At 38.4% G+C, this 24,328-nt stretch overlaps 3 protein-coding genes across 6 annotated transcripts in view; 2 read left to right on the forward strand and 1 right to left on the reverse strand.

Moving 5' to 3' along the window:
- Positions 1–2,170: 2,170 nt before the first annotated feature.
- Positions 2,171–6,152, forward strand: dus4l (dihydrouridine synthase 4-like (S. cerevisiae)). Its single transcript, XM_074641951.1, has 6 exons — positions 2,171–2,515; positions 2,656–2,777; positions 3,706–3,823; positions 4,917–5,039; positions 5,463–5,689; positions 5,814–6,152. The coding sequence occupies exons 1-6, from the start codon at positions 2,430–2,432 to the stop codon at positions 6,077–6,079; spliced, it is 942 nt and encodes a 313-aa protein (XP_074498052.1). The 5' UTR covers positions 2,171–2,429; the 3' UTR covers positions 6,080–6,152.
- Positions 6,153–7,468: 1,316 nt separating this feature from the next.
- On the forward strand, positions 7,469–14,357 carry bcap29 (B cell receptor associated protein 29). The gene is made up of 8 exons (XM_074641952.1): positions 7,469–7,602; positions 9,160–9,277; positions 9,710–9,810; positions 10,634–10,781; positions 10,869–11,004; positions 11,606–11,708; positions 12,706–12,806; positions 13,192–14,357. Exons 2-8 carry the CDS (start codon positions 9,186–9,188, stop codon positions 13,222–13,224), a joined length of 714 nt encoding a protein of 237 aa, XP_074498053.1. The 5' UTR covers positions 7,469–7,602; positions 9,160–9,185; the 3' UTR covers positions 13,225–14,357.
- A 304-nt stretch (positions 14,358–14,661) lies between these two features.
- LOC141771550 (solute carrier organic anion transporter family member 1C1-like) overlaps positions 14,662–24,328 on the reverse strand; it is a 33,863-nt gene continuing 24,196 nt past the window's right edge. For all 4 annotated transcript variants that reach the window (XM_074641945.1, XM_074641946.1, XM_074641948.1 and 1 more), the window contains 8 exons: positions 22,810–23,058; positions 22,174–22,338; positions 21,159–21,354; positions 20,724–20,889; positions 20,300–20,472; positions 17,957–18,021; positions 17,666–17,783; positions 14,662–16,394 (listed from right to left, as the gene is read on the reverse strand). In XM_074641945.1, the coding sequence (XP_074498046.1) occupies positions 16,157–16,394; positions 17,666–17,783; positions 17,957–18,021; positions 20,300–20,472; positions 20,724–20,889; positions 21,159–21,354; positions 22,174–22,338; positions 22,810–23,058 (1,370 nt within the window). In that variant the 3' untranslated portion in view covers positions 14,662–16,156. The remainder of the gene's footprint in view (positions 16,395–17,665; positions 17,784–17,956; positions 18,022–20,299; positions 20,473–20,723; positions 20,890–21,158; positions 21,355–22,173; positions 22,339–22,809; positions 23,059–24,328) is intronic.

The raw sequence follows: 24,328 nt of genomic DNA on the forward strand, positions 1-24,328 counted from the left end.
CCTCAACAAATCACACTAAAACAATCTGGGTAAAAATAGTGCTATCAATCTGTTAATATAAATGTATAAAATAATACATGCTTTGATTTTTTTGGGGTGAATTGTCCTTTTTAATCTCCTCACAAGGAGAGATGTTTATAGAGTTGTGCTGCTTTAATGCCCTCCTGTGGCCAGAGAAGGAAAGTACTACAGGGGACTTGCTGTCATTCCAGAGCAAGATTGATTCTGTGCTTCACATCACATTTTCAGTATTATAGATCTTAATTTGGATTTATAAAGATTTCCTGTTGACTTGGCGCTACACAATGGAGATGCTGAAAATGGGGATAGTTGAGATAACATGCAATGAGCCAGTATCAAAATTACACCATACATGATCAGTATATAGTACACTTAGAGTAGGTCATATTACAAATGCAGCCCCAGTCTTTAGAAAAAGAGTTATCTGGGACACATATCAGAAAGCCCCATCTGATATCAGACAGAAGTTTGGCTTTTTTAATTATTCTGCAAATAACTTAAACATCCGACATAATAATAAGCTTATGCCATGAGTTTGATGTTTTGAGTATTTCTGTGCCAGAGGGATTTCCTCAGAAGAAGCCTCCACCATTGGCAGTCCTGACCTGATGAGAGCTGAGGAACGGTAGGTATTGGGTAAACTCTTGCATCATCTTCTCAGTGTCTTTCACTTTTTGTCCTTTCACTGCACATCTGACCCACTGATGGAGCTGCTTTTCACAACCTGCTAAGAGTTTCTCAGTTAGAAAAGGCAGTTTAACAATGAAGATAAACTAACTTTGCACTGAACCTTTTGGTATTTATTTAATTTTCTCCATCTTGTCTTCTACTGCGTGATGACCTCAGTCTCATCCAACTCAGTGTTCTCTGACACTGACTGTTTTATCTTTGTTTGTCTTGTTCATGTTATATAATGTTTGCACTACTGCTACTGCACATCATTTATAATATATATAATGCACATATTTATTTACCTTTTTTAACAATAACTTTTTACTAGTGTTCTATTGCTTTTTTTTTTTTTTTTTTGCTTTTATTTATTGTATGCCCTGCCTTATTCTTATTTGATGCACTTAACTTACTTCTTCTGTTAGAATCTGTGCTGCTGTGCAACTGCAATTTCCCCACGGCGATAAATAAAGTGCTATCCTATCCTACTAATGTTGCTTACACATTTTATAGTTATGTATAGTTATCTGTCGGATAAAAGTCTGAAAATAAATATCCTTTTTGAGGACATTGGAATTGTTTGTATTCCCCTACATGTATAATGTTTTCAACAAGTTATTCTAATTCCTTAAACTCAATTCAGTAGTATGTGATTCATGTTCAGGAAGGCCAGCTCTGTCCTGGGATGCCCCCTCGACACAGTGGAGGTGGTGGGAGAGAGGAGGATGATGGCTAAGCTGTCATCCATGATGGAGAATGACTCCCACCCCATGCAGGACACCATCACAGCACTGGAGAGCTCCTTCAGGGACAGGCTGCTCCACCCAAAATGTGTGAAGGAGCGCTATCCACAACCAGCACTGCTCCTAGTAGACCACATACACACCAAAAAAAACTGACAAGAGCTGCACTTTACTGTACACCAACATGTCTATCAGTACTACTCAGGTGTATTTCATACTATGCAATATCATCTTCCACTTGTGCAATTTTGTTAATAGTCTGTTTACTGTCAACACTGTATATACTGCTTCTTTTTTTATACTTCTATTTAAATGGTTCATATTTTTTTACACTTTGTTTAGCTCTTTTTTTTACTGTGTTAGCAGATGCATCTTGTTTTTTGCACTATATAGTGCAAAAAACAAGATGCATCTGATATCCCCTTTGCTGCTGTACACTGCAAATTTCCCCACTGCGGGTCTAATAAAGGAATATCTTATCTTATCTTAACCTTTGGTATTTATTTAATTTTCTCCATCTTGTCTTATATGAATGTTGCCTACACATTTTATAGTTATGTATAATTTATCTGTCGGATAAAAGTCTGAAAATAAATATCCTTTTTGAGTACATTGGATTTGTTTGTATTCCCCTACATGTGTGTAATGAGTTATTCTAATTCTAATTCAACTCAGTAGTACAGTATGTGATTCAATGATTTTGACTGCTCGAGAACTATCTTTTCCCCACAGAACCTGAACGCAACATTGCATGGATGAGTGTGACGTAGTAGTGTTTCCTGTCCGCATGGTGGACAGCGACGTTGTTTATTATGAAGTAAAACTATCTATGTACCTGGATGTGGCTGTGTGGGATTTTACAGCGTATACCCACTGTGTCCTCGTCTTTGAAACAAAGGAAATAGATGTTAGACGACAAAAACCCATCCTAAAACTCTTATTCTTGGATACATAGCTCTTGTTAGCTTGCTGTGCTAGCTGGTTGACTTGTGGAGAATGAAGCCTTCTAACACCAGCATCATGGACATGTTTGAGAAGGGAAAGGTCCTGAAGATATGTGCTCCAATGGTTCGATATTCAAAGTAAGTGGAGCCTGTTTTACTTTCTATAATCTCTATCTTTCTATCTGTTCTCCTGCCTTAAACATGAGACCTACTGTAGGTACAACTACCCTTTATTGTGTGTCTGACTGCTGAACACTGCTCACACTTTTTCTCCACAGACTTGCATTCAGGTCCTTGGTGAGGAAATACAACTGTGATATCTGCTTCACCCCGATGATAGTTGCTCCTGACTTCATGCGATCTGTCAAAGCCAGAGACAGTGAATTCACAACCAATGAGAGTGAGTAGCAACATGAGCTGTAATAATAGTGCACTACCATAATGTCTTGCTGCCTGCACCAGCTACTACTTTTAATATGCTTCTAATGCACAACATCTTTACACAAAGCTGTCAGTCTTGCCACATGATTAATTTATTTACTTATTTGCACATATATAAAACTGCACAAAATCCAGTCAATGAAAATGAAACAAGAAATGTGTCAGGAGAGGTGAAGAAGCCCACAGGCTCCCCCCCAACCCCAGGAGGAAAAATAAACAATAACAAAAAAGGAAGAAAGATCTAAACTAATATAATTTTAAAAATACAACAAAAGTTAAACAACAACAAGAAGTACACAAAATGTGCAGAAAAACCTAACCAAACAGTGGAAAACAATCCAATAAAAACAATGAAATACATACAAAAAACAGTACAGAAGAAAAGAAAATATATCTAAAACTATCAAAAGATAATTAGACATCATGAATTAAATGTGATGATAATTTCCTTTTAAAATGTTCTAAGGACGACGAGCTCTTGATAACGTGTGTTTTGGTGTTCCATATTTGTACATCACGATATCTGATGGAGTACTGGCCATGTTTTGTTTTGTAAAAAGGCAGGTGAAGATGATTAACCTGTCTAGTATTATGTAAATGAATTTGAGAATTCGATTTAAAGAAGTTGCTGAACGATGATTGTAGAGAAGAAGGCAAGAACATATATTTATATATAAACACAAAAAATCTGATGAATATTTATGTCATAAACTGAAAGAATGTTCAGTTTCCTGATCATTGGAGCAGAGGCCTCCTTAGAGTTTGACAAAGTTGCCAGTCTTACAAATCGTTTTTGCAACAAATCAAGTTTATGAAGATGAAGTTTATGAAAATGAATGTATTAATTGAGCTTTGTACACACTGCAAACTTTTTTTTCCCTCCTCAGGTGACCGGCCCCTGATAGTGCAGTTTGCTGCCCCTGATGCCCAGACGCTGGCTGATGCAGCCTATGTGGTAGCACCTTTCTCAGATGGAGTTGACCTCAACTGTGGCTGTCCTCAGAGGTACAGTTACTGACAGTCAACCTTGATATCTTTTGGACTTTATTATTCAATTATTTCAGCATTTTGATTAAAGCTCAGAGTTTGTTTGTTTATTTGTTTCTTATTAATTTCTAATAGAATAATAAAAAATAGTGCTGCACGGTGGAGGTTCGAATCCGGCTTGGGACCCTTCTGTGTGGAGTTTGCATGTTCTCCCCGTGTTAGCGTGGGTTTTCTCCGGGTACTCCGGTTTCCTCCCACAGTTCAAAGACATGCAGGTTAGGTTAATTGTGGACTCTAAATTGCCCGTAGGTGTGAATGTGAGCGTGAATGGTTGTCTGTCTCTATGTGTCAGCCCTGCGATGGACTGGCGACCTGTCCAGGGTGTACCCTGCCTTCGCCCAATGTCGGCTGGGATCGGCTCCAGCCCCCCCGCGACCCCTAACGGGATAAGCGGTTGCAGATGGATGGATGGATAATAAAAATAGCATGTCTCTGTTTACTTCCCTATTATTTTGAATACAAATTAAAGGAATATTTCACCCACAAAATGACCATTTGTTCGATCACGTGTTACCTTGAATCCTTGAAGAAAACTTAGTTTTTCTCGCATGCCTCCATGGTGAACGGAGAATGCAAAAACGGAGTAAATCCTTGATGAATTCAAGTAAATGGGGTCCAGTTTTAACAACTGCGAAACTATATGAAAAATAATTTTACAACTCTCACACAACTCGTGTAGTATAATCCAAGTCTTGTTTATCCAGTGTTTGGGAAGTACTGAGCATACGATTGGATAAACAAGATTTGGATTATACTGCACGAGTTGTGTGAGGGTTTGTAAACAGATTTTTGATATAGTTTTGCTGTTGTTAAACCTGGGCCCCATTTACCTTCATCAAGGATTTACTCCCTTTTTCGGATTCTCCGTTCACCATCTAGGCATGCAACAAAAACAAAATTGATCATTTTGTGGGTGAAGAATTCCTTTAAGTGTTACCATGATGGATGATAGTACAAAGATCTATTAAATCCGTGCCCCCCGAACATACTTGCAAATCTCTCAGAATTATTTATCTAGGTTGTTTGATTAACTTTATTGTTGTGTTTTCAGATGGGCTATGTCAGCCGGGTATGGTGCATGCCTCATCAACAAGCCTGAACTTGTGAAAGACATGGTCACCCATGTCAGAAACCAAGTGAACAGGTCAAACTACACAGCGTCCATCAAAATAAGGTAAAAAGTTTGACATCATACTTGATTATACGTGACATAGTTTGTCCACCAGAGAGCACTGACAATTTTCAACTGTAAAATGTCCCGCTCTATGTTATTGGTCACATTTAAAAAAAAAACAACAAAGGGATCTGGAACAAGATTGTTGGTTAAAGTTTTAAAAATTACTATTGGACAATAGTGTTATTGGATTTTTAAAATATCTATATCAGTATTGGCCTCAATAATCCAATATTGGTTGGGTTATACATTTTACCTGTTTAAAGAAATATATATATTTTAAAATAAAATACATAACACATTTAAAATACATTTTTACACGTGTAAGAATACATGTAATTAAATTTGTAATGCGCAACTGTGACCTGTGTTAAAATCGCATAATAATAATACAAAATAAAGAGAAATTCACTTCACCCACAGAATTCACAAGGACCTGAGGCAAACAGTAGATCTGTGTCAGAAGGCTGAATCAGCAGGTGTGTCATGGATAACGGTCCACGGCCGCACAGCAGAAGAACGCCACCAGCCGGTCCATTACGATGCCATCAAGACAATCAAAGACAGCGTATCCATCCCTGTCATTGCCAATGGGGACATAAAGTACCTCCGTGATGTGGAAACCATTCACCAGCTTACTGGTGTCGACGGTAGGTTTGTTTTCAACATATCGCACACTTAAACAAGTACACTTATAAACTTATGACAGATGCATAAATGACAATATTCCTTTCAAATTTGTTATTTTCTTGTTTGTTTGGATTTGCTTATTAGGTGTGATGGCTGCACGGGGGTTGCTTTCAAACCCTGCCATGTTCACCGGCTATGAGGATACTCCTTTGGAGTGTATATGGGATTGGGTGGACATCTCTCTAGAGCAGGGCACTCCATTCACCTGTTTCCACCAGCATCTTATCTACATGCTGGAGAGGGTGAGCTCCCAGCCTGAGAGAAAAGTGTTCAATTCTCTATCCAGTACCTCAGCTGTAATAGATTACCTCCAGGACACATATGGGTCAGTGAATGAACTGTTAACATGAGTATATTGAAATGTGATATTTTAAATTTTGTATTTTGTTTTATTTTTATGCCAAATAAAAATGCGAAGCTATAGAGGTGTATCACTGTCAATTTCTGTCTTTACTATATTTTGTCCCGCCAAGCCTTAACTAAACGGTAATCATTTAGCTAATTAAACAGAATATCTAGTTATTATTAATGCTAGTCTTAAACAGTAAGGAGTACATGTAAATTACATACTGAGGCTTGAGGTTTTTTTCTGCATCTCACTGATGATTTTGGCACATGTAACATGGGACATACTATTGTAGCTGCACAGCCACAAGGATCACAAGAATTTTTATCAGTTTTATCAATAAGAACATTTTCATATAGTGCAATATTCTAAGTCATCATCAAATATGAAGGATATTACAACTAGCAATACAAGTTTTTATTGAGTATTTGCATTTAGAAAAGAATAGAAAAATTACAAAAAAACTACAAGATGATACTGCTGCAGTGATTCTTTTGCAGAGCGTCTAACTTTTTCAAAGCAATGTAATTAGTATTGTCTTTTTTTACTATTTTAGTAGGGGAATGAACAGAAATAATGTGTCTAAGGAAGCTAACTCATAAATTAGGTTTTGCTAATAAAGTTCTTGAAAGGAATAGACCAGAAGTTATGTGATTTTTGCCTTCAAAGTAAAGTCAAAATGTGTGTCCTGAATCCATGTGAAAAGGCGAGAGCTGTACATACAATAGTTAAAACAGACAGGAACATTTGAAATGTCATACTTTACCAATAAAAACTACTTTTTAGTACTTTGCACTACTTACTTTTTTCTGCCTTTTTACTAACATGTTTTGCACTATGGAACTGTGATGCTGGAAACTTGATTTCCCAGCATTTTTCCCTCGGGATCAATAAAGTTACTATCCATCCATCCATCCATCCATCCATCCATCCATCCATCCACGTATCTATCCATCTATCCATCTATCCATCTATCCATCCATCCATCCATCCATCCACGTATCTATCGATCTATCTATCCATCCATCTATCCATCTATCCATCTATCCATCCATCCATCCATCCATCCACGTATCTATCGATCTATCGATCTATCTATCCATCCATCCATCCATCTATCCATCTATCCATCTATCCATCTATCCAACTATCCAACTATCTAAAGTTCTTGAAAGGAATAGACCGGAAGTTATACGAGTTTGCCTTCAAAGTAAAGTCAAAACGTGTGTCCTGAATCCATGCGAAAATGAGAGGGCTGTACATACAATAGTTAAAACATTTAAAAATTCATACTTTACCAATTAACAAACAACGACGCATTTCATAGCCGTATTAATGTCTGATCACAATGTGCCAAAACAACATAAGCTTAAAATTAATTTTATTGTGAAATAATAAGACCGGAAGCTAGCGAGCTGTCTGGAACCAGGAAGAGGAAGAGGAAGAAGCTTACGAACTTTCCTCTGGTTGATTTAGAAGTTAGCGGAAGTTACTCTCTTTAAATCAGCGTTTATTGGTGATTTGCTGGTAAGTTGTGAATCTTTACGCCTGGATTCAAACATTAACTTCGATATTTAACTACCATGTTGCTATTTTAAAACGTTTAAGGTGAGCTTTTGAGACATTTATAACCCAGGAGAGTAGCTTAGCTTGTAGTCAAGGTAACGCTAACGTTAGCTACTCTGTTGTCTCATACACAGTGTGCTTGTGGTGTTGCAGTAACGTCAATAGATCTCAATAACGTGAGTTTGACAGAGAGAGTTTATGTTAAAGTATGTGAACTGTGAACAGAGAGGAGATTATGAGCTTAAGTTAGCTCAAACTGAGGCTGCATTGTCATCCAAGTAGAATAAAAGCTATGCAGGCTAGCTAAACCTCCCAACTGTATACTACTGACTCAACTTTATGTTATTATAATAATAATAATAATCTTTATTTGTATAGCACCTTTCTGAAAACATAGTTTCAAAGTGCCTTCACAGATACAATCAAATACAGACAAAATAAAAACAACAGTAAAAGAACAAAACATAAAGACCAAATAATGAGAAAACTAAAACCAGTGGTATCAAAACAATAAGTTACTACACATAAGCAAAAAGAGGACACTATACGGTGTGGGGAAAAAGGTACACCAAGCTGCTGCCTTACAGAGTTATAAAAAAGCCTTTTTATAAAAATTGGTTCTTAAAAGAGATTTATAATTGGTAGTAGAGCTGGCTAACCTGAGGTCCTGAGGTAGGCTGCTCCACAGTCTAGGGGCATTGATGGCAAAGGCCCTGTCACCCTTAGTCACCAGCCTAGACCTGGGTACAACCAGTAAGACCTTAGTCACCAGCCTAGACCTGGGTACAACCAGTAAGACCTTAGTCACCAGCCTAGACTTGGGTACAACCAGTAAGACCTTAGTCACCAGCCTAGACCTGGGTACAACCAGTAAGACCTTAGTTACCAGCCTAGACTTGGGTACAACCAGTAAGACCTTAGTCACCAGCCTAGACTTGGGTACAACCAGTAAGACCTTAGTCACCAGCCTAGACTTGGGTACAACCAGTAAGACCTTAGTCACCAGCCTAGACCTGGGTACAACCAGTAAGACCTTAGTCACCAGCCTAGACCTGGGTACAACCAGTAAGACCTTAGTCACCAGCCTAGACTTGGGTACAACCAGTAAGACCTTAGTCACCAGCCTAGACTTGGGTACAACCAGTAAGACCTTAGTCACCAGCCTAGACCTGGGTACAACCAGTAGAGCCAAGTCAGAGGACCTCATGTTACAAGGTGGCACATAGGGTGTAAGGAGCTCAGTGATGTAGCTTGGTGCCAAACCATGCAGAGCTTTAAAAGTTGATAATCTATTGAGGTCAGGAGTTGATCAAAAATTATTTTAGTATTGTTTCTGAATTGCATGAAGCAGGATTGCACCACCCATTTTTATTTGTGACTCAAAACAAAGTGTTGTGTCAAATAAAACACCCAGGTTTCTTGCAACTGGTTTTATATTTACAGAGAGGGATTTGGGACTGACTGTTCTTCAGTTCGTACCTGTTTTTCCTGTAAGGTTTCATGTCTATTCTTTGTCAGGTTTTCTTCAAAGGCCATCACTCAAGATGGGACTGCAATGGACTGTTGTGGCCGTCTTTCTCTACATAGAGATGGGCATTCTTCTCATCCTCTGTTTACCCTTCATCTCACCCAAGAGGTAAGTTAAGTCACTCAGAATCATGTGTAGGTCAGGTTTGTAGTACCACAACATGATCTTATGATCAACGCAACAAAATCACAGGGCAAGAGGTGAACATTGCTATTACTGAAATACTGTCAATTTTAGATAGATAGATAGATAGTAACTTTATTGATCCCGAGGGAAATTCAAGTTTCCAGCGTCACAGTTCCATAGTGCAAAACATGTTAGTAAAAAGGCAGTAAAAAAGTCCTTTATCGCCCCGCCCCCCATCCCTAGAGAGGTGTTGTACAGTTTGATGGCTCGGGGGCCAAAGGGCTTCCTGAATCTGTCTGTGGATCTTGCAAAAGATTGTGATTGTATGTGACTAGTGAGTGAGTCAGTGACATACTGTAACATACCGGCTGTCTTTAAATGATTGTGATTATGTGTCTGTGTGTGTGGTTGCAGGTGGCGGAGTATTTTCCGACTGAGGATCTGGAGCTGGATGTCGAAGTTCTGGAACAAAGTGTTTATCACAATGATCATAATACTCATCGTTCTCTTCCTTGGTAAGTGAAAAACAAAGTGTGTCAGTTTTTTTTTTCGTACAACCTTGTAGATACTACTGTAGGTAATAACTCAAGTTGGACCACTTGAGATGGTGTGAACTAGAGGTAGACCGAATAATCAGTTTGGCTGGTTAATCTGCGGCGATAGAACGTTTTTACAAATTATCGTTATTGGCGGAACTGGGCTCTGACAGTAACCGATGGCTGCACAGCCGCCATTAGTCACATGGGGACGTACATCACCATTTTGCATGGAGGCTCCATACACAAAGTCACGGTAGAGGGGGAGAAAAAAGTTATCTCTCGAACATATAATGCAACACTATCGGCTCTTTGTTCCAGATACAAGACAGGCAGACAGGGAGTAAAAGAAATCATTCACTGTTATTTTAACTTGCTTACCAATTTGGCGTTCTCTCTTCCAAATAATCCAGCCCTGTAACCATCCATTCATGAAATGAAATCGCACACTTAAGGATCCTCCTTTCACCGGGGAATATGCATGAACATTAATGGTTTGCAAGAGTGGCATTTAACAATGTACGAGACGCGCAACAGAAGTAATCCTGGCCAGTCGTACTGTAAGCCACAGAACAGCGTGTTCCCCATTGCAAATAAATACGATTTTTTTCCAGTAATGTAATCCACCAAATCACACTTCAGGATTAAAAACGGCGTATGCAAAAGTAGCTGACTAAGCTGCTGCAGAAGTAATGAACATATCGGCCAATTAATCGGCCATCGGCTTTTTCCTGCTCCAAACTATTGTTTTTAAAGGAGTAACTTTTTGGTAATTGCTCATTGCTTACATCTTTTTCTTCAGATGCCGTGCGTGAGGTGAGGAAATATTCAGCTAAAGAACATGGCGCAGATGTCAAGCTGCAACCCAACATGTACGATCACCTGCACATGAAGCTTTTCAGAGCCCAAAGAAACCTCTACATCTCTGGCTTCGCTGTCTTCCTGTGGCTGTGAGTCTTTGCTCTCTTATAGTGATGCCAGAATGACATATCAAAGAAGGTGTCTAGAACCCCTGATTCTTTATTGTCTTTTTGCAGGGTCATGAAGCGAGTGATCACCATGATTAACCGACTGGCAGGAGCAGATGACTACACGTCTGATCTTCAGAAGCAGATAAACAGTGCTAACAAGTTTTCCAAGGAACAGATAGAGGACAATGAGCTGCTGAGACAGGTAGGCTCCACATTGGTTGGTCAAATATATCACTGTTGTTAGATAGAACCACAACTGTAAATGTGCGTCTGCCTATGTCAGATAATTATTAAATCAGATTGTACTATAGAGTAATGAAATGGATTTGTGTGTACCTGACATATAAAAGTTAAAATTTTTGCTCCACTGGTTTGTCAAGATTCCATTAGACAAAGTCAGGCAGTTGAACACATCTTCAATTATTTGAGGTGGGATCACTGGGTGCTATTTTCTCCTAACATCAAATTCCCATGTCTAGGTGGGTGGCCAGACTCTGTCTTTTGTCCATGTACCTTCTGTAGTCCACAGCCCTGTTATTCACAACTATCTCTGTAGCTATCTGTTCTCCCTACACAAGGTGGCCTGTGAACTTGTTTCAGTTCACATTTAGTGGCAGACATCCTCTACACCACTTCTGTTTGAGACACTTGTCTACCAAACCCTCACTCTTGGTTTGATATTCCCTTATTAATCACCTCTAGATGTGAACACACACTCTGAACATTTTACATTGCAGTTACACGTGGCTGACGAAGACCTGCATTTCATGCACTTGAGGTTCATGTAATTTAATGTATTTCAGACTCTGATGCAAGGGAAGGGCGATATGGCTACCTCAGAGGGAATGGAGCTGTTGAGAAAGGAAGTTGAGAAACTGAAAGGAGAAGTGAAGGCTTCAGGAGATGGTAAGTATCCACGTACATGTGCACATGCCCGCTGTAATAGATTAGATTAGACTGTTTATTAGCCACACAACCAAAGCCAGTGGAATTTGTTGTCGATACAGTATGTTATTCTCTGCAGACAGATACATAAATACAAATACTAGGGATGCGCCGATCAGATACTCAGAATCGATATCGGTCCGATACTGGCCAAAATCACTGGATCGGATATCGGAGGAAAACAAATTGTAATCCGATCCATTTCCGCCATTTCCGTCTTCTATGTCGGCATCTGTGCCGGTGCTGTCTGGGGCTCAGTCCAGAACATACACTCCTCTAAGTCGGCATTGCCAGGTCATTTTTCCCGGAGCTAAAGCCCCAAATGTTTTGAGTGTAGCCCCGACAGAAAACGTAATGTGTGTGAATATGTGATAGTGTTCGTTACAGAATCGACTGTCAACGTATAGGCAGGTCTCTAAACCAACTGTGTGTGTGCGAGGGTCTGACAGTCAGCACTGAGTGACTTACGGCGGGATGAGGAGAGGAGAAATGGCAGAGCGTTTTGTCTTCTTCATGATTGTAGCTACCGTTTTATTTTATTTTACAAACCTGTGTAAAATGTTAACTATTAAATATAAATGATCCTGGCCGTTGAAATAAAAGCAAAAAACTTGAATGTTGTTATAACGTCATTTATATAGACTGACTTTCTCTCAGTACTCCCAACTCGGACTTCCTCCATGGTTCATCCATTTTATTTTGGAGGGATCGCATGTTGGATAAAATCCGTGCTGTTAGTGTGGGCAGACAGGGCTATCTCCTGAAGCGGGAGAGCATCTCCGTACTCTGTCTACCTGTGTGAGGGGTATTTCCCCGGGGTGGCACAATGTTTGTGTTGCTTGTGTTAGTGTTATCTTTTATATTCGGACCCCAGGAAAGTTGATACTTGTGTAGAGTTTAAAACTTGTAATGACAAATGAGGAAGCCCTGTGCTGATGTGTGCTTGTTTCCTCTCCAGCCCTGGAGAACTCCCAGTCAGAGGCCGATGTAATGAAGAAGCACATGGAGGGCATCACCAGGGAGTACGACCGACTGCTGAAAGAACATCAGGAGCTCCAGGTGAGGCTAAGCCCTAAACTCAGCAGGATAATTATTTGTTGGGTCATTCATTACTTCGATATACAATTGTAGAGAGCCATTGAAACTAGCATCAGGCAGGCTCCTTTAAGAAGCCTGTCTATTTCATCATCAGCTCAAAGACTATTGACTGAAGTGCCTATGCTTCGTTGTTCAGACATTGAAAACAAATGTTAATTCTAGTGAAGGACAACAAATCCCATTTATTTCCAGGATCTCAATTAAAGAAACACATAGATGTTAGATTTACAGAAGATGAATGAAATAGATAAATGTTTAAGTAAAAAATCCCAATGCATTCATGTGACCTTACATAATATCAAAACACATTGACATTTTTTTTTTTATTTTTTTTTTGTCTTTTCAGAATCTTCAAGATGGAAACAAAAAGGACGACTAGTTAATGTAAAATTCTTAAAGGTTGAAGTGTTTACACAGCAAATTAGTCACTGCAACACGCGTTTTACCTTCATATAACACCTTGGGCACATCACAAAACTAGGATTGGCTCCTTTTGAAATACAGACTTGCCGATATCCGTAATGGTTTTAAAGCATGGAAGTGAATTTTTATTCGGGCATCAGACTGACTAAAGTGGAATGAGTAATATTTGGTGGTTTCTTGTTTCTGCCTTGCGCAGTGTGACTTACATCATTGCTTTTCAAGTGCACATGATCCGGCAGATTAATTGTGCGAGGGAATTGGGTAGAGTTTAGTCAGTAATCAACCCAGGTCTGATCACGGAGCACGTAATATGTTAAAGAAATATGCGTGTTGCTTTATGGTTTACGTCATTGTTCTTAGGCAGGTGCACAGTGTGGAGTGCTGGAGCAGTGACAGCTATGAATGTATTTTGATACGTATTCCTGTATGGAGCAGGAGCACCTGCTGCACCCACTTTAAGCTTAGCAACAGTATGCAAATCCGTCAGCGCTTGCATGGCTGTGCACATATATTTGCATGTACAGTTGCACTACACACATTTTTGTTGTATTCCAGCTGATGATCTGTACTTTTTTTTAACCTAGGTAGTGGTGCATAAGTTTTGTTTTCTTTTGGTTTCTTCCTTAGTTTGTAAATGTTGAAAAAAAAAAATGACATAATGGATCTGTGGATATCGATAAAACTGAATCTATAGGGATAGAAAATTGGATTCAACCACTTATTATCTTACTTTTGGTTTAAATGTATTAACTTAAAACTTTAAAGGTCCAAATTGTTGTTTATTTGCTGCACTGTGTTTCAGGCGTTTGAGTTAGTGTGAGAGTTGAACTGGGAGTTGTACTGTATGCGTCGGGAAAAGGGTCTGTATGATGTTTGTGAAAGAGCAGCTTAGACTGTAATCACCAGATGTTTAAATGTTCCCCAATTATTTTTTTAATCAGGTTATTGGGTTTACCAAAGTTACTTTTCATGTGATATAATTGCAAAAAAAAAATCCCTCTTCATGACATTTGTGAAGACAGAAATCAGATGGAAGTGCCTTTTAGATGGATGTAGTACATTTTGTTTAATAAAAGATACATTTCTTTATGCCATGCCTTGTTTTGAATAATTAACACCAACACGTAGTTTAATTGGATATTAAAAGTTTTATTTTAGTATTACATTTAAGATATTCTTTGAAATTTTACAAAAATAGTCCAAGAAAATTATTTACATTCTGATTTCTTTAATGCAAGTAAATGCTGCTCCTCTCCGAGTCTGTACTTGTGCCTGAAACTAAACCTGAATTGAAAAGACGATTCAGTCACCACAATGGTACTTATCCATTCGGGAAATAAAGTCTTATAAAATGATGATATGCTATACATTTACAAAGACAAAATGAATATTTAAAAAACAAAAAACAATTGTCTTGAGATACAGTAGCTAGACAAAATTTTACTTTAGAAATTATTTTGACAGATTTCAAGGAAATGGGTTGTGATTATGGGATGAAGCTTCATCGGAAAAACCTGAGAGTAGACCATGATCTTTCTGTTTGTGGGTTTTGGCACAAGAGTTCATGCACACGCAAAAATACCCAACATAAAAATAGACTGACCAGTGAAACATATCGTATAGCAATGGCTGGAGAGCTTATACACATCAGCAACATAAATGCACATTTCCTGTGGCGATACTTAATGGGGGTCATTTGCCTAAAGAATGGAACAACATACAGTATATCTCTTATCAATGTTGCAACAGTACAAATTGTGCCTTTTCCAAGGCAAAAAAACATGGCAGATACAAGAGCAAGCATTCAACTCCACCATCATCGTTTCAATACCAGAGCCTACTGAGGTGAGCAAATTCAGTCTAAGCCAACGATCAGTGTCATGATAAAGTTTAATGTGCTGTGCACTCTTAATGTTTTTCTCTTTTCTAATACCAGATTTCAATACAAGTTAATTGGGGCTGGTGCTGGTTGAAGGTATACAAATATGGAGCAGCCTCCACGAGACAAACAGGAAAGCAAATCTCACTGAAATACAATTTCCATTTTTAGTGAGTATGAGTACCAAAGGAACAAGTTCACATCCAGAAAGCACACAACACAAATTGCAATACAGTCAGACCTGACTTTGGGCTTAAAGTAAAATAAAAAACGTTTTAGAGTCAGTTAGAAAAATTTAACTTTTTTTAAGTGAGTGTAAAGAGATCTGTTCAAAATGTGAAACATATGAGTTAGAGGTAACTGTTGTGTGAATGAGGCACATACGTCATATCAACAACTGTCAAGCCTTTTAAAAGTTACTGAAATACGTGTTCACACACATATTTCCACAACAACCCGTTTATCTTTTCTATTTAAAATTCTGAAAAAAAAAATATATCCTCACTTCCTGAATGCCTAATTGTCTCTATCTTAATTATATATATATATATATTTTTTTTTTTTAATTTAGTGTCGTGCCTCTGGTTTATAAGGCCACTTCTCCTCTTGTGATGTCAGGAAGAAAAACTTAATTTGAGAGGAAAATCCAAAGAGGCAGCTTTATAAGTGCTGGTTTTCAGAATTGTACTGTTTTTTTTTGTAGTCTGCACAAGTCACATTTCCCATCTAATCTCTTGTGCAACCATTAAAATCAGAAACATATAGTTATATTGAAAACAAAAAAAATAACAGCATGTACATTCAAGAAATACTTCAGTTATATAAAATGTTCTGTCAAATTCACAAAGCCTTCACAGGTCCAGTAGTACAAATATAGAATTGATGCTTTATATGAGATGATCGGATAAAACGTGATTCCCTGCAAATCTCACTTGAGTGTGTATGGTTGCATTTGTTCACCTGTGATGTCTGTGACGGAGACGAGGGGGGGTCAGTTCTGCTGGATCGGTCACAGCCGCGTCTCCCTGTCCGTGCTGTTGTCTACCGTTTGTTGGGATTGGTCAGAATTAGAAATCACAAACTCGTCTTTCCTAAGTGCCTCCAGCTCTGTTCCGTCGTTGGCCAGAGCTCCGTGGATGGCATTTCTTTCCTCCTTCCTCAGCTGTCGTCTGAGCAGAAAGAAGCCCGGGATGCAAATGATAAACGAGATAGTCCGCAGGCTCATAGTCAGACCCAAGTATGCTATCCTGAGAAGTAAAGACGTAAAAAAATATAACTTGATTTGGTCAAGATTAGGTTTCTTTTGACAATACAGGAGGAGGAATGGAATGGGGGAGAGAAAGGACATGTCAGAAAACCATAAATAACAACAATGTACTCATGGATGCACAGATAACTATCACCGGATTTCTTTGATATTGAAGAAAACTTAACAATGTGATGATTTTTAGGCAAGTTCTGCAGTCATAAGGAGCGTCTTTTTTTCTATGATTTCTGAGTGGATTTATGGACTTATATTTGCGGACAATATCGGGAAGTGTAAGCTACACTGAATCTAAAAATATGTGTCTCAAATTAAAAAGGGATTTACAAAAACACCATAAAACAGTCAATAACTACATAATTTAAAAAATACATGAATTAATTCATAAATAAATAATGGAATTTAAAGGGACTATTTGTAACTTTCAGAAATGCTTCTTAACAGCGACACCTGTGGCCGTGAAATCAACGAAAGTCAGCGTCGGGCTCGCGCTTGCTCGCTCTCAATATACCTGAACGAGCATCACTCAAAACAGTGAGGCGACACACGTCAGCTAAAACCACAATATCACTCTATATTTCAGCTGCTTGGCAGTAATGTTAGCTGACCAGACGAAGGTCTCTCCATGAACATGATTTAGATCTGATCCTAGTGTTGGCTTTTCCTGCCTAAGTGCAGGCTGAGGCAGCGGGGCTCTCCAGCGTGTCTCCCTGCTCTCTCTGCCCGCAGCCGGAGAGAGCAGAGGAGACACCGGCACCCGGTCGGTAACGAGAAGACAACGTAAAGCTCCGTCACTTCACAAGACACGGGAAACCTCTGTTGGTCTGGAGGAGCTGCAGCAGTTATTTCTGCACAAACGTCCCCTGTACATTCACTAGATATTCTCAGAGCTAAAGTAACTCTTCTGCAGTGTGGAGTGAGCGCGCGTTCACGTCTAGAGGTGGAGCGAGCTGAGTTGTCTGAGTGAAGGCGAGCAGGCAGAGGAGGAGGGTACAGCGGCTACACGCGAACGCGCATATGCGAGCGCGCATGATGTGTGACGACCCGCTACATTTATGCGTGTACAAAGTTACAAATAGTCCCTTTAAATGCTTTATTAATATTTCCGTGACTCTCGTGGTCCTCCATAGGTCATTGCCACATAAAATATAAAAAGTCTGAGCCTGAAGTAGACCCCCCTGAGACTGTGATATTAACTGAATCTTACAAATACAGAAAATTAACGATCCACAAAAGACTGAATGTGATTACTACCTGTATGCAGTGGTGTTGTAGATCCTACAGGCTCCTATGCCTCCACACCTCTTCTGACCCCATTTTAGACATGTGGTGTCAATGATTGCTCCAAAGTAGATGGGTGCTGGGATCCCGGCTGCAAGACCAAAAACATATGTTCACAACACATCACCAAGAACTGAAACAGATTCTACTGTTCAGAGTAGTCAGAATAAACATTCAAATCAATAAATCGGGGTAACACATTTACAAGGTTAGCATGATAGCCCTGAGCTACTCGAACATGCTCGATAGAAGATTGAGACTTACCGAGGGTACGTGTTGCCAGAGCATGGAAACCCAATGCCAAAGATTTCAGCTGTGGTTTGATGCACCTTTATGATGAGAAATTGCAGAAATTTTTCAGGAAACATCAGAAACTGGTTATAAAGTAGAACGTCATATCTACAGCACAAAACATTGCTCATTCAAGGTTAACTCAAGTTAATTTCTAACTCCTTAATTATAGAAAAAAGAGGTGGAAATAAGTAGTAATCTCGAGTTCAGTCAAACCTATGTACACAGAGAATGTAAACAATGCACGTTCTATAACATAAAAAGGACTTTTCAACTAATCCATTAGGAATGAATAATTCATTTTATTGTACTGACAGTACTATAAGGCATAGAAACACATGAAGTGCACTAAGTTAATTCCAGTGAGACCAGTGCATTCTACCAGGATCAGCTAATATGGCTTCAGGAGGTCTTGTATGTGTTTGCATGTCATATCGAGATAAAGGTGTCCCCGTGTTAAGTGGAGTGTCATCCAGCAGAGGGTACTGTGGTGCAGAACAATTTAGCCTCTAGTCAAGGGGTTCTCAAAGTTTTGACGACTTAGTATGACAATTAACAATAACAATTAACAATATGACGTTTTTTAAAGAACATTTTCGACATACTATACTGTGAAGTTTTTCCATGAAATCTTTCGACATACTATAGTATCATTTTTTTTCATGAAAATTTCCGACATACTATACTATGAAGTTTTTCCATTAAATGTTCCGACATACAATATGATGTTTTTCAAAGAAATTTTTCGACATGCTACACTATGACTTTTTTTCATTGAATCTTTTGACATACTATACTATGTCTTTTTTAATTAAATCTTTCAACATACTATACTAACACTTCTTTTAATGAAAATTTACAGTATACTATACTATGACTTTTTTTCATGAAAATTTTTGACATAAAATATTATGACTTTTTTAAAGAAAATTTTCAACATACTATACTATGACTTTTTTTGTGTGAAAATTTTCGATAGATACCATGACATTTTTCCATTAAAATTTCGGACATACAATATTATTACATTTTTCAAAGAAATTTTTGGACAAGCTACATTATGACTTTTTTTCCATGAAAGATTTCGACATACTATATTATTACTTTTTCATTAAACTTTTCGACATACTATTATGACATTTTTCCATGAAATCTTTCGACATACTATACTATGACGTTTTTCCATGAAAATATTCGACCCACTATGCTATGACTTATTTTTCCATTCAATATTTTCGACATACTATACTATGATTTTTTTCCTGAAAATTTTCGACATACTATACTATGACTTTTTTTCATTAAATCTTTCGACATACTATACTATACATTTTTTTATTCGGCATACTATGCTATGACCCTTTTGCATTTTTTCAACATACTATGTTTTTTTTCAGACATAGTATACTATGACTTTTTTGCATTTATTTCTTTTTTTAAGACTTTTTGATAAACTATATGACTTTTTAAATACTTTTTTCGACATGCTACACTATGACTTTTTTAATTAAATCTTTCAACATACTATACTAACACTTCTTTTAATGAAAATTTACAGTATACTATACTATGACTTTTTTCATGAAAACTTTTGACATAATATACTATGAAAGTTTTCCATAAAAGTTTTTTGTTACTACTATGACTATTTTTTCATGAAATCTTTCGACATACTATCCTATAACTTTTTTTCATGAAAACTTTCAACATAGTATACTATGCATGTTTTTTCTTTTTTTAAGACTTTTTGATAAACTATATGACTTTTTAAATACTTTTTTCGACATGCTATATTATGACTTTTTTCGACATACAGTGACATACTATGACTTTCTTTGACATACTATACTTTGAATTATTTTTTTATATTTTCAACTCCGGGGCGCGGGTTTGCAGTGCTGCTAATTAGCGGTGCACAGATTGAATTCAACAACAAATCTGTGTTAAAAAAAAATTGATTCTGAACATGTCACTGAAGGACTAACTCAAACACTGCTACAAATATGGGCCATATTAAGTTGAATGCCAGTTAGCAACATTTTGCTGGGTATAAAAGAGCTTCTGAAATAAGCACCAACTAACACAGCTCTAAAAGGTCAATCATCTGTGACCAAATTAAAGTTGCATCAATATATCAAATGCAAAATTATTCAACATGTCGAGGGGAAGAGTTTGGTAAAAATCCTTCCAGAAAAAAGTGAAATAATGGACATGATGGCATTAAAGCTAATATGACCCTTTGTAGCAGCGTGAGCAATGATAATGTAGTATTTTAAAAAATCCTTTTTCATTACATTTTTTTAAATTAAATCTGACCTGATGAGAAACATGTAGCCTGGTGTGCCCCCAAGGGAGATGATAAAGGAAGTGATGACAGAGAGAGCCAGGAAGTACGGGAACATCCTGTCACAGTCGTCCTTGTGAGGGCACTGACCTGTACTGGCCGTAAAATTACCAGCCACACCGACACAGCTACAGTTAGAGAAGATCTGGAGAGACATGATAGCCCGCATGACCATGTATAGCAGGACATAGACACACATAAACACAGCAATGCATATACTGCATATACATAAACAGTCATATGTTGCTGTAAGATCACCAAAATCAGCATGTACCAATATTGTGAACTAGCCAAAGCTGTGCTATATGCAGCCTGCACAATACTATGGTATTTAATACAATAAATTAATTTTCCATGTGTAATATTTCTTATAGTTTGAGTACCTTGTCAACTTACTGTGTTCTTCCCTGAGCTAGCAGAGCTGCTGCAGCCAGCAAGACAGGGAGAAACATATGTGATGCCATTCTCTCCACAGACTGGGTCCCAGTCACTCGCTGAACAAACACAGTCTGAGTTGCAGGATGCGAACACTGATTGTTTATCATACGATATTGTATCCATGCTGGAAGAGAGCCAGAGAAAAGTACACATGAGAGGAAATCTATTATTATGCTATTACATACCGGTATATAATTAGCATTTCATTGTTACTTCCAATCAGATGTACTTGAATGTCTAAATCCCAGAAGTAGACACTAATGAGGTGTATTTAATGTACAGTATGACCTGTCTGTTAGATCAATCATTTTTCTGTGTTGTACCTGAATTTGGAATAATAATATAATTTAACAACAGTAACCCCAACACACCATGTGATTTTCTATGACTCACCTGTTGTATGAAAGCGTCACGCCGGCTACCTTGGCATTCTCGCAGCTCATTGCGAAGAAGAACAGCGACAGGACATAACCGATCAGAGATGTGCCGAAGGCAAACCTGGCCGCTTCCATGATGTTCAGCTTCAGCCTCTTCATCAGTAGACCTCCAGAAAACATCCCCAGTGCCACAGCTGGGATATTGATCACACCTTAGATTAAGAGTGACAGCAAAACACAAGATCAAGATTAACTGAAATGAAGTATTGCTTCTAAGGCTACATCTGGATTTGAACAGAGACAGACAATATGATTAAATATAGTCATCAAAGCTCCGCTATCATCTTTCACACTAACTAATACAGAGAGGGGGGGAATGAGACTACACAATTCCAAGTCGCCTTGATCAAAAAAGAGCCCTGCTTTTTATTTGTTCAGTCCCTTTATACCTTCATTTAACATCAATGTGAAGACATAGTCTTTTATCTACATGTCATTTTCTCTGGTCACTGATATTGTATTCTCTTTCATATAAAGCCAGTCTAGTCAGTGCAGACATCTCCTTTAATGAGACCACATACGTACGTAGAGACTTTCATCTTATGTTATCAACTTCATTAGATATTTCATTTCATATGCACAAAGCTCTGTTCTCTGCAGCTGTGGTGGTTAGTGGGCTGAATTAGAACCCCGACCCAGTTTAACGATATCCCTTCTCCAAAGGTCCTTTTCTGCTTCATTCAGCAAATGCAAAAATACCATAATTTAACTGGGGAAACAATGCTGACTTGCAGATACACTGAGATGATTTATAGAAAGAAACCCCATGAATTTAGAATGATAAACATGTTAAATGTGTGTAAGCTTTACAGTGTATGTTGTGTACATATTTGACACTAGAATCAATTTGAGCTAACTAGCAAGAAAAGCCTGAACTAAGCAGAAAAGCCTTCCCTGGGTCTGTTATGTGCTGATTTTTCCAGGATGTAATACACAAATAATGTATGTGACACAGAGCACATGTATTATACCCATGAGAAAGTTGGCCTTTGAGGCAGACTGTCTGAAGTGCTGCTCGATGTACTTGGGCTTGTAGGTGACCATGCCGATGAGAGAGTTCAGCTGGATGATTGTCACACAAAGGTAGATCAAATACACAGGGTGTCCCAGCAGAGTTCGCAGGGTTGGAATAAAGTCTGTAGAGGGATAAGAAGTCTGAGTTGAAACATACCTGTCTGAAAATGTTTAATATGCAATATCTCTATGTAATAGTGACTGTAACAATCTCTGATTACTGCTATGAAATGAAGTTTCTTTCTGTCTACAAGAAGCAGAAGGAAGTGAGGGAGTATTGCCTTGTGACAGTAGGACAAAATTAAAGCAAATTATGTGTAGAATTTGAAAATGTCACTGTCAATAAAAACACTATCCTGGTAACTTCAAATTTTAGCTTGTGGAGCTTTTGGTCACTAGGAGCGCTGTCTATGCGTGTTCAGCCATTTCATTCTACAGCCCATTCATCTCTACATTAGGGGCTTCACAGTTATAAAATATTCAATCCATTAATCAATATCAATTCTATTATATGATTCGGATGTTTTTTTTCCAAGTAAGAACAATTCACATTTTATTGTTAAATGACTACAAACCTCTAAAGCCATCCTTACCTTTGGCCATTTCTATGAAACTAGTATTTTCTTCTGCAGGATACTTGTGCTTCAGATGAGGAGGGTCTTTAATGAAACTTGTCTGCTCTGGTGTGCACTTCTCTGGGCCCTGGGGCCCAGGTATGGGCAGGGAGCGGGGCAGAAACCAGAAAGGGATGGCAGAGAGTAGGGTGATGACCCCAGCTATGAGGTAACCCAGCCACCAGGCACCCACCCAGCGGGAATCTGCTGGGGTGATGGTGATAGTTTCTGTGTTGAGGGGTACAGAAGATGACATGTAATGAATGTTCAGTGATACACTTATGGTTCAATACAGATCATGTATGGTTTAGTGGACAATTTTATAATGTGATATGCAGTTTTTCTTTTTAAAAGGTGCTCTATATGATATTCAGAGCATGAATATAGCTGCAAACAAATATTGTAATGTAAAGACATAGTGGAATAATCTGAGCAAAGAATGAAGTTGCTCTCCCTCTGTGTGTTGTAATCTGAGTTTCTCTGTGCTTTGTTGGCATCGCCGGGCCGGCAGCACGTGCCTTGTATTGCATGTTTGTGCATGTGAGCGGCCGCTGCTCTCCACTGCTCTCATACGGCGGTTACAGCTGATGACAACACCTACCCTCCTGTTCCCCCCAGGTTAACATCGGTATCTCTGTCAGCACTGTTGCCGTTGTTTGCACTGTCAGGGCTGTTAGCATTGTTACCTGCAAGCCGCTGGCTCAGCCGTCGCCATGTTGAGAGCCGTGTGGAGGCAATAGATATGCTCTGAATTTCGTATTGAGCACCTTTAAGGCTTTCTAAAGCCTACTGAACTCACTCTATTTGCCTGGATGACCAAATAAAAGAATGCAAAGATGGAGCACTGAGGGCAGATTTGTTATCAGGCGCAAAAGAGGTCATCAGAACAACCCTAACAAGCTGTAGTCAGCCTTTACATTATTACAATTTCTGAAATGAAAGGCCGGACATGGAGGTTTGTAGTAGGTACTCATCTGTTTCGTTAAGCGGTTAATAAGTGACAACAGTCATCCTTTATGGCTTGGGTTACTTTTTTTTTAATAAAGCTATTTTTTCATTAAAGGAATGATTTTTCATTGGTTTATTAACTGGTTTTCTGACCTGACATGTTTTGTCATTCTTTCCTCTGGTGCCATTTTTTTTCTTTTTAACTTTTTCTGTTGCTGGTTACAATGCTTTTCCTCTGTTTCTCTCTCATTTTTTCCTGTCTTTTCTCTCTTCCGTTCTTTTCTTTTGCTATTTTTCTGTCTTGGTTCTTCTCCTCCCTTTGCAGCACTCTATTTGATTGTAGCCTATCACAGGGCTTTGGCCTTCCTATCCCTCACCATCCCTTGTTCATTAGCTAAGTGATGCTAATCTTGTACACCTGTTCTATGAGTCTATGAGCCATACATACACTGCTGGTGATCCACCCATGGTTATAACTGATAATATCATGCCTCAGTTTTATGAATGAAAAGGTCTTTTGTCAGAGCTGACATTTTGATATGTAATGGTA

This window comes from Sebastes fasciatus, chromosome 7, assembly GCF_043250625.1.
Source record: "Sebastes fasciatus isolate fSebFas1 chromosome 7, fSebFas1.pri, whole genome shotgun sequence".
NCBI lineage: Eukaryota > Metazoa > Chordata > Actinopteri > Perciformes > Sebastidae > Sebastes > Sebastes fasciatus.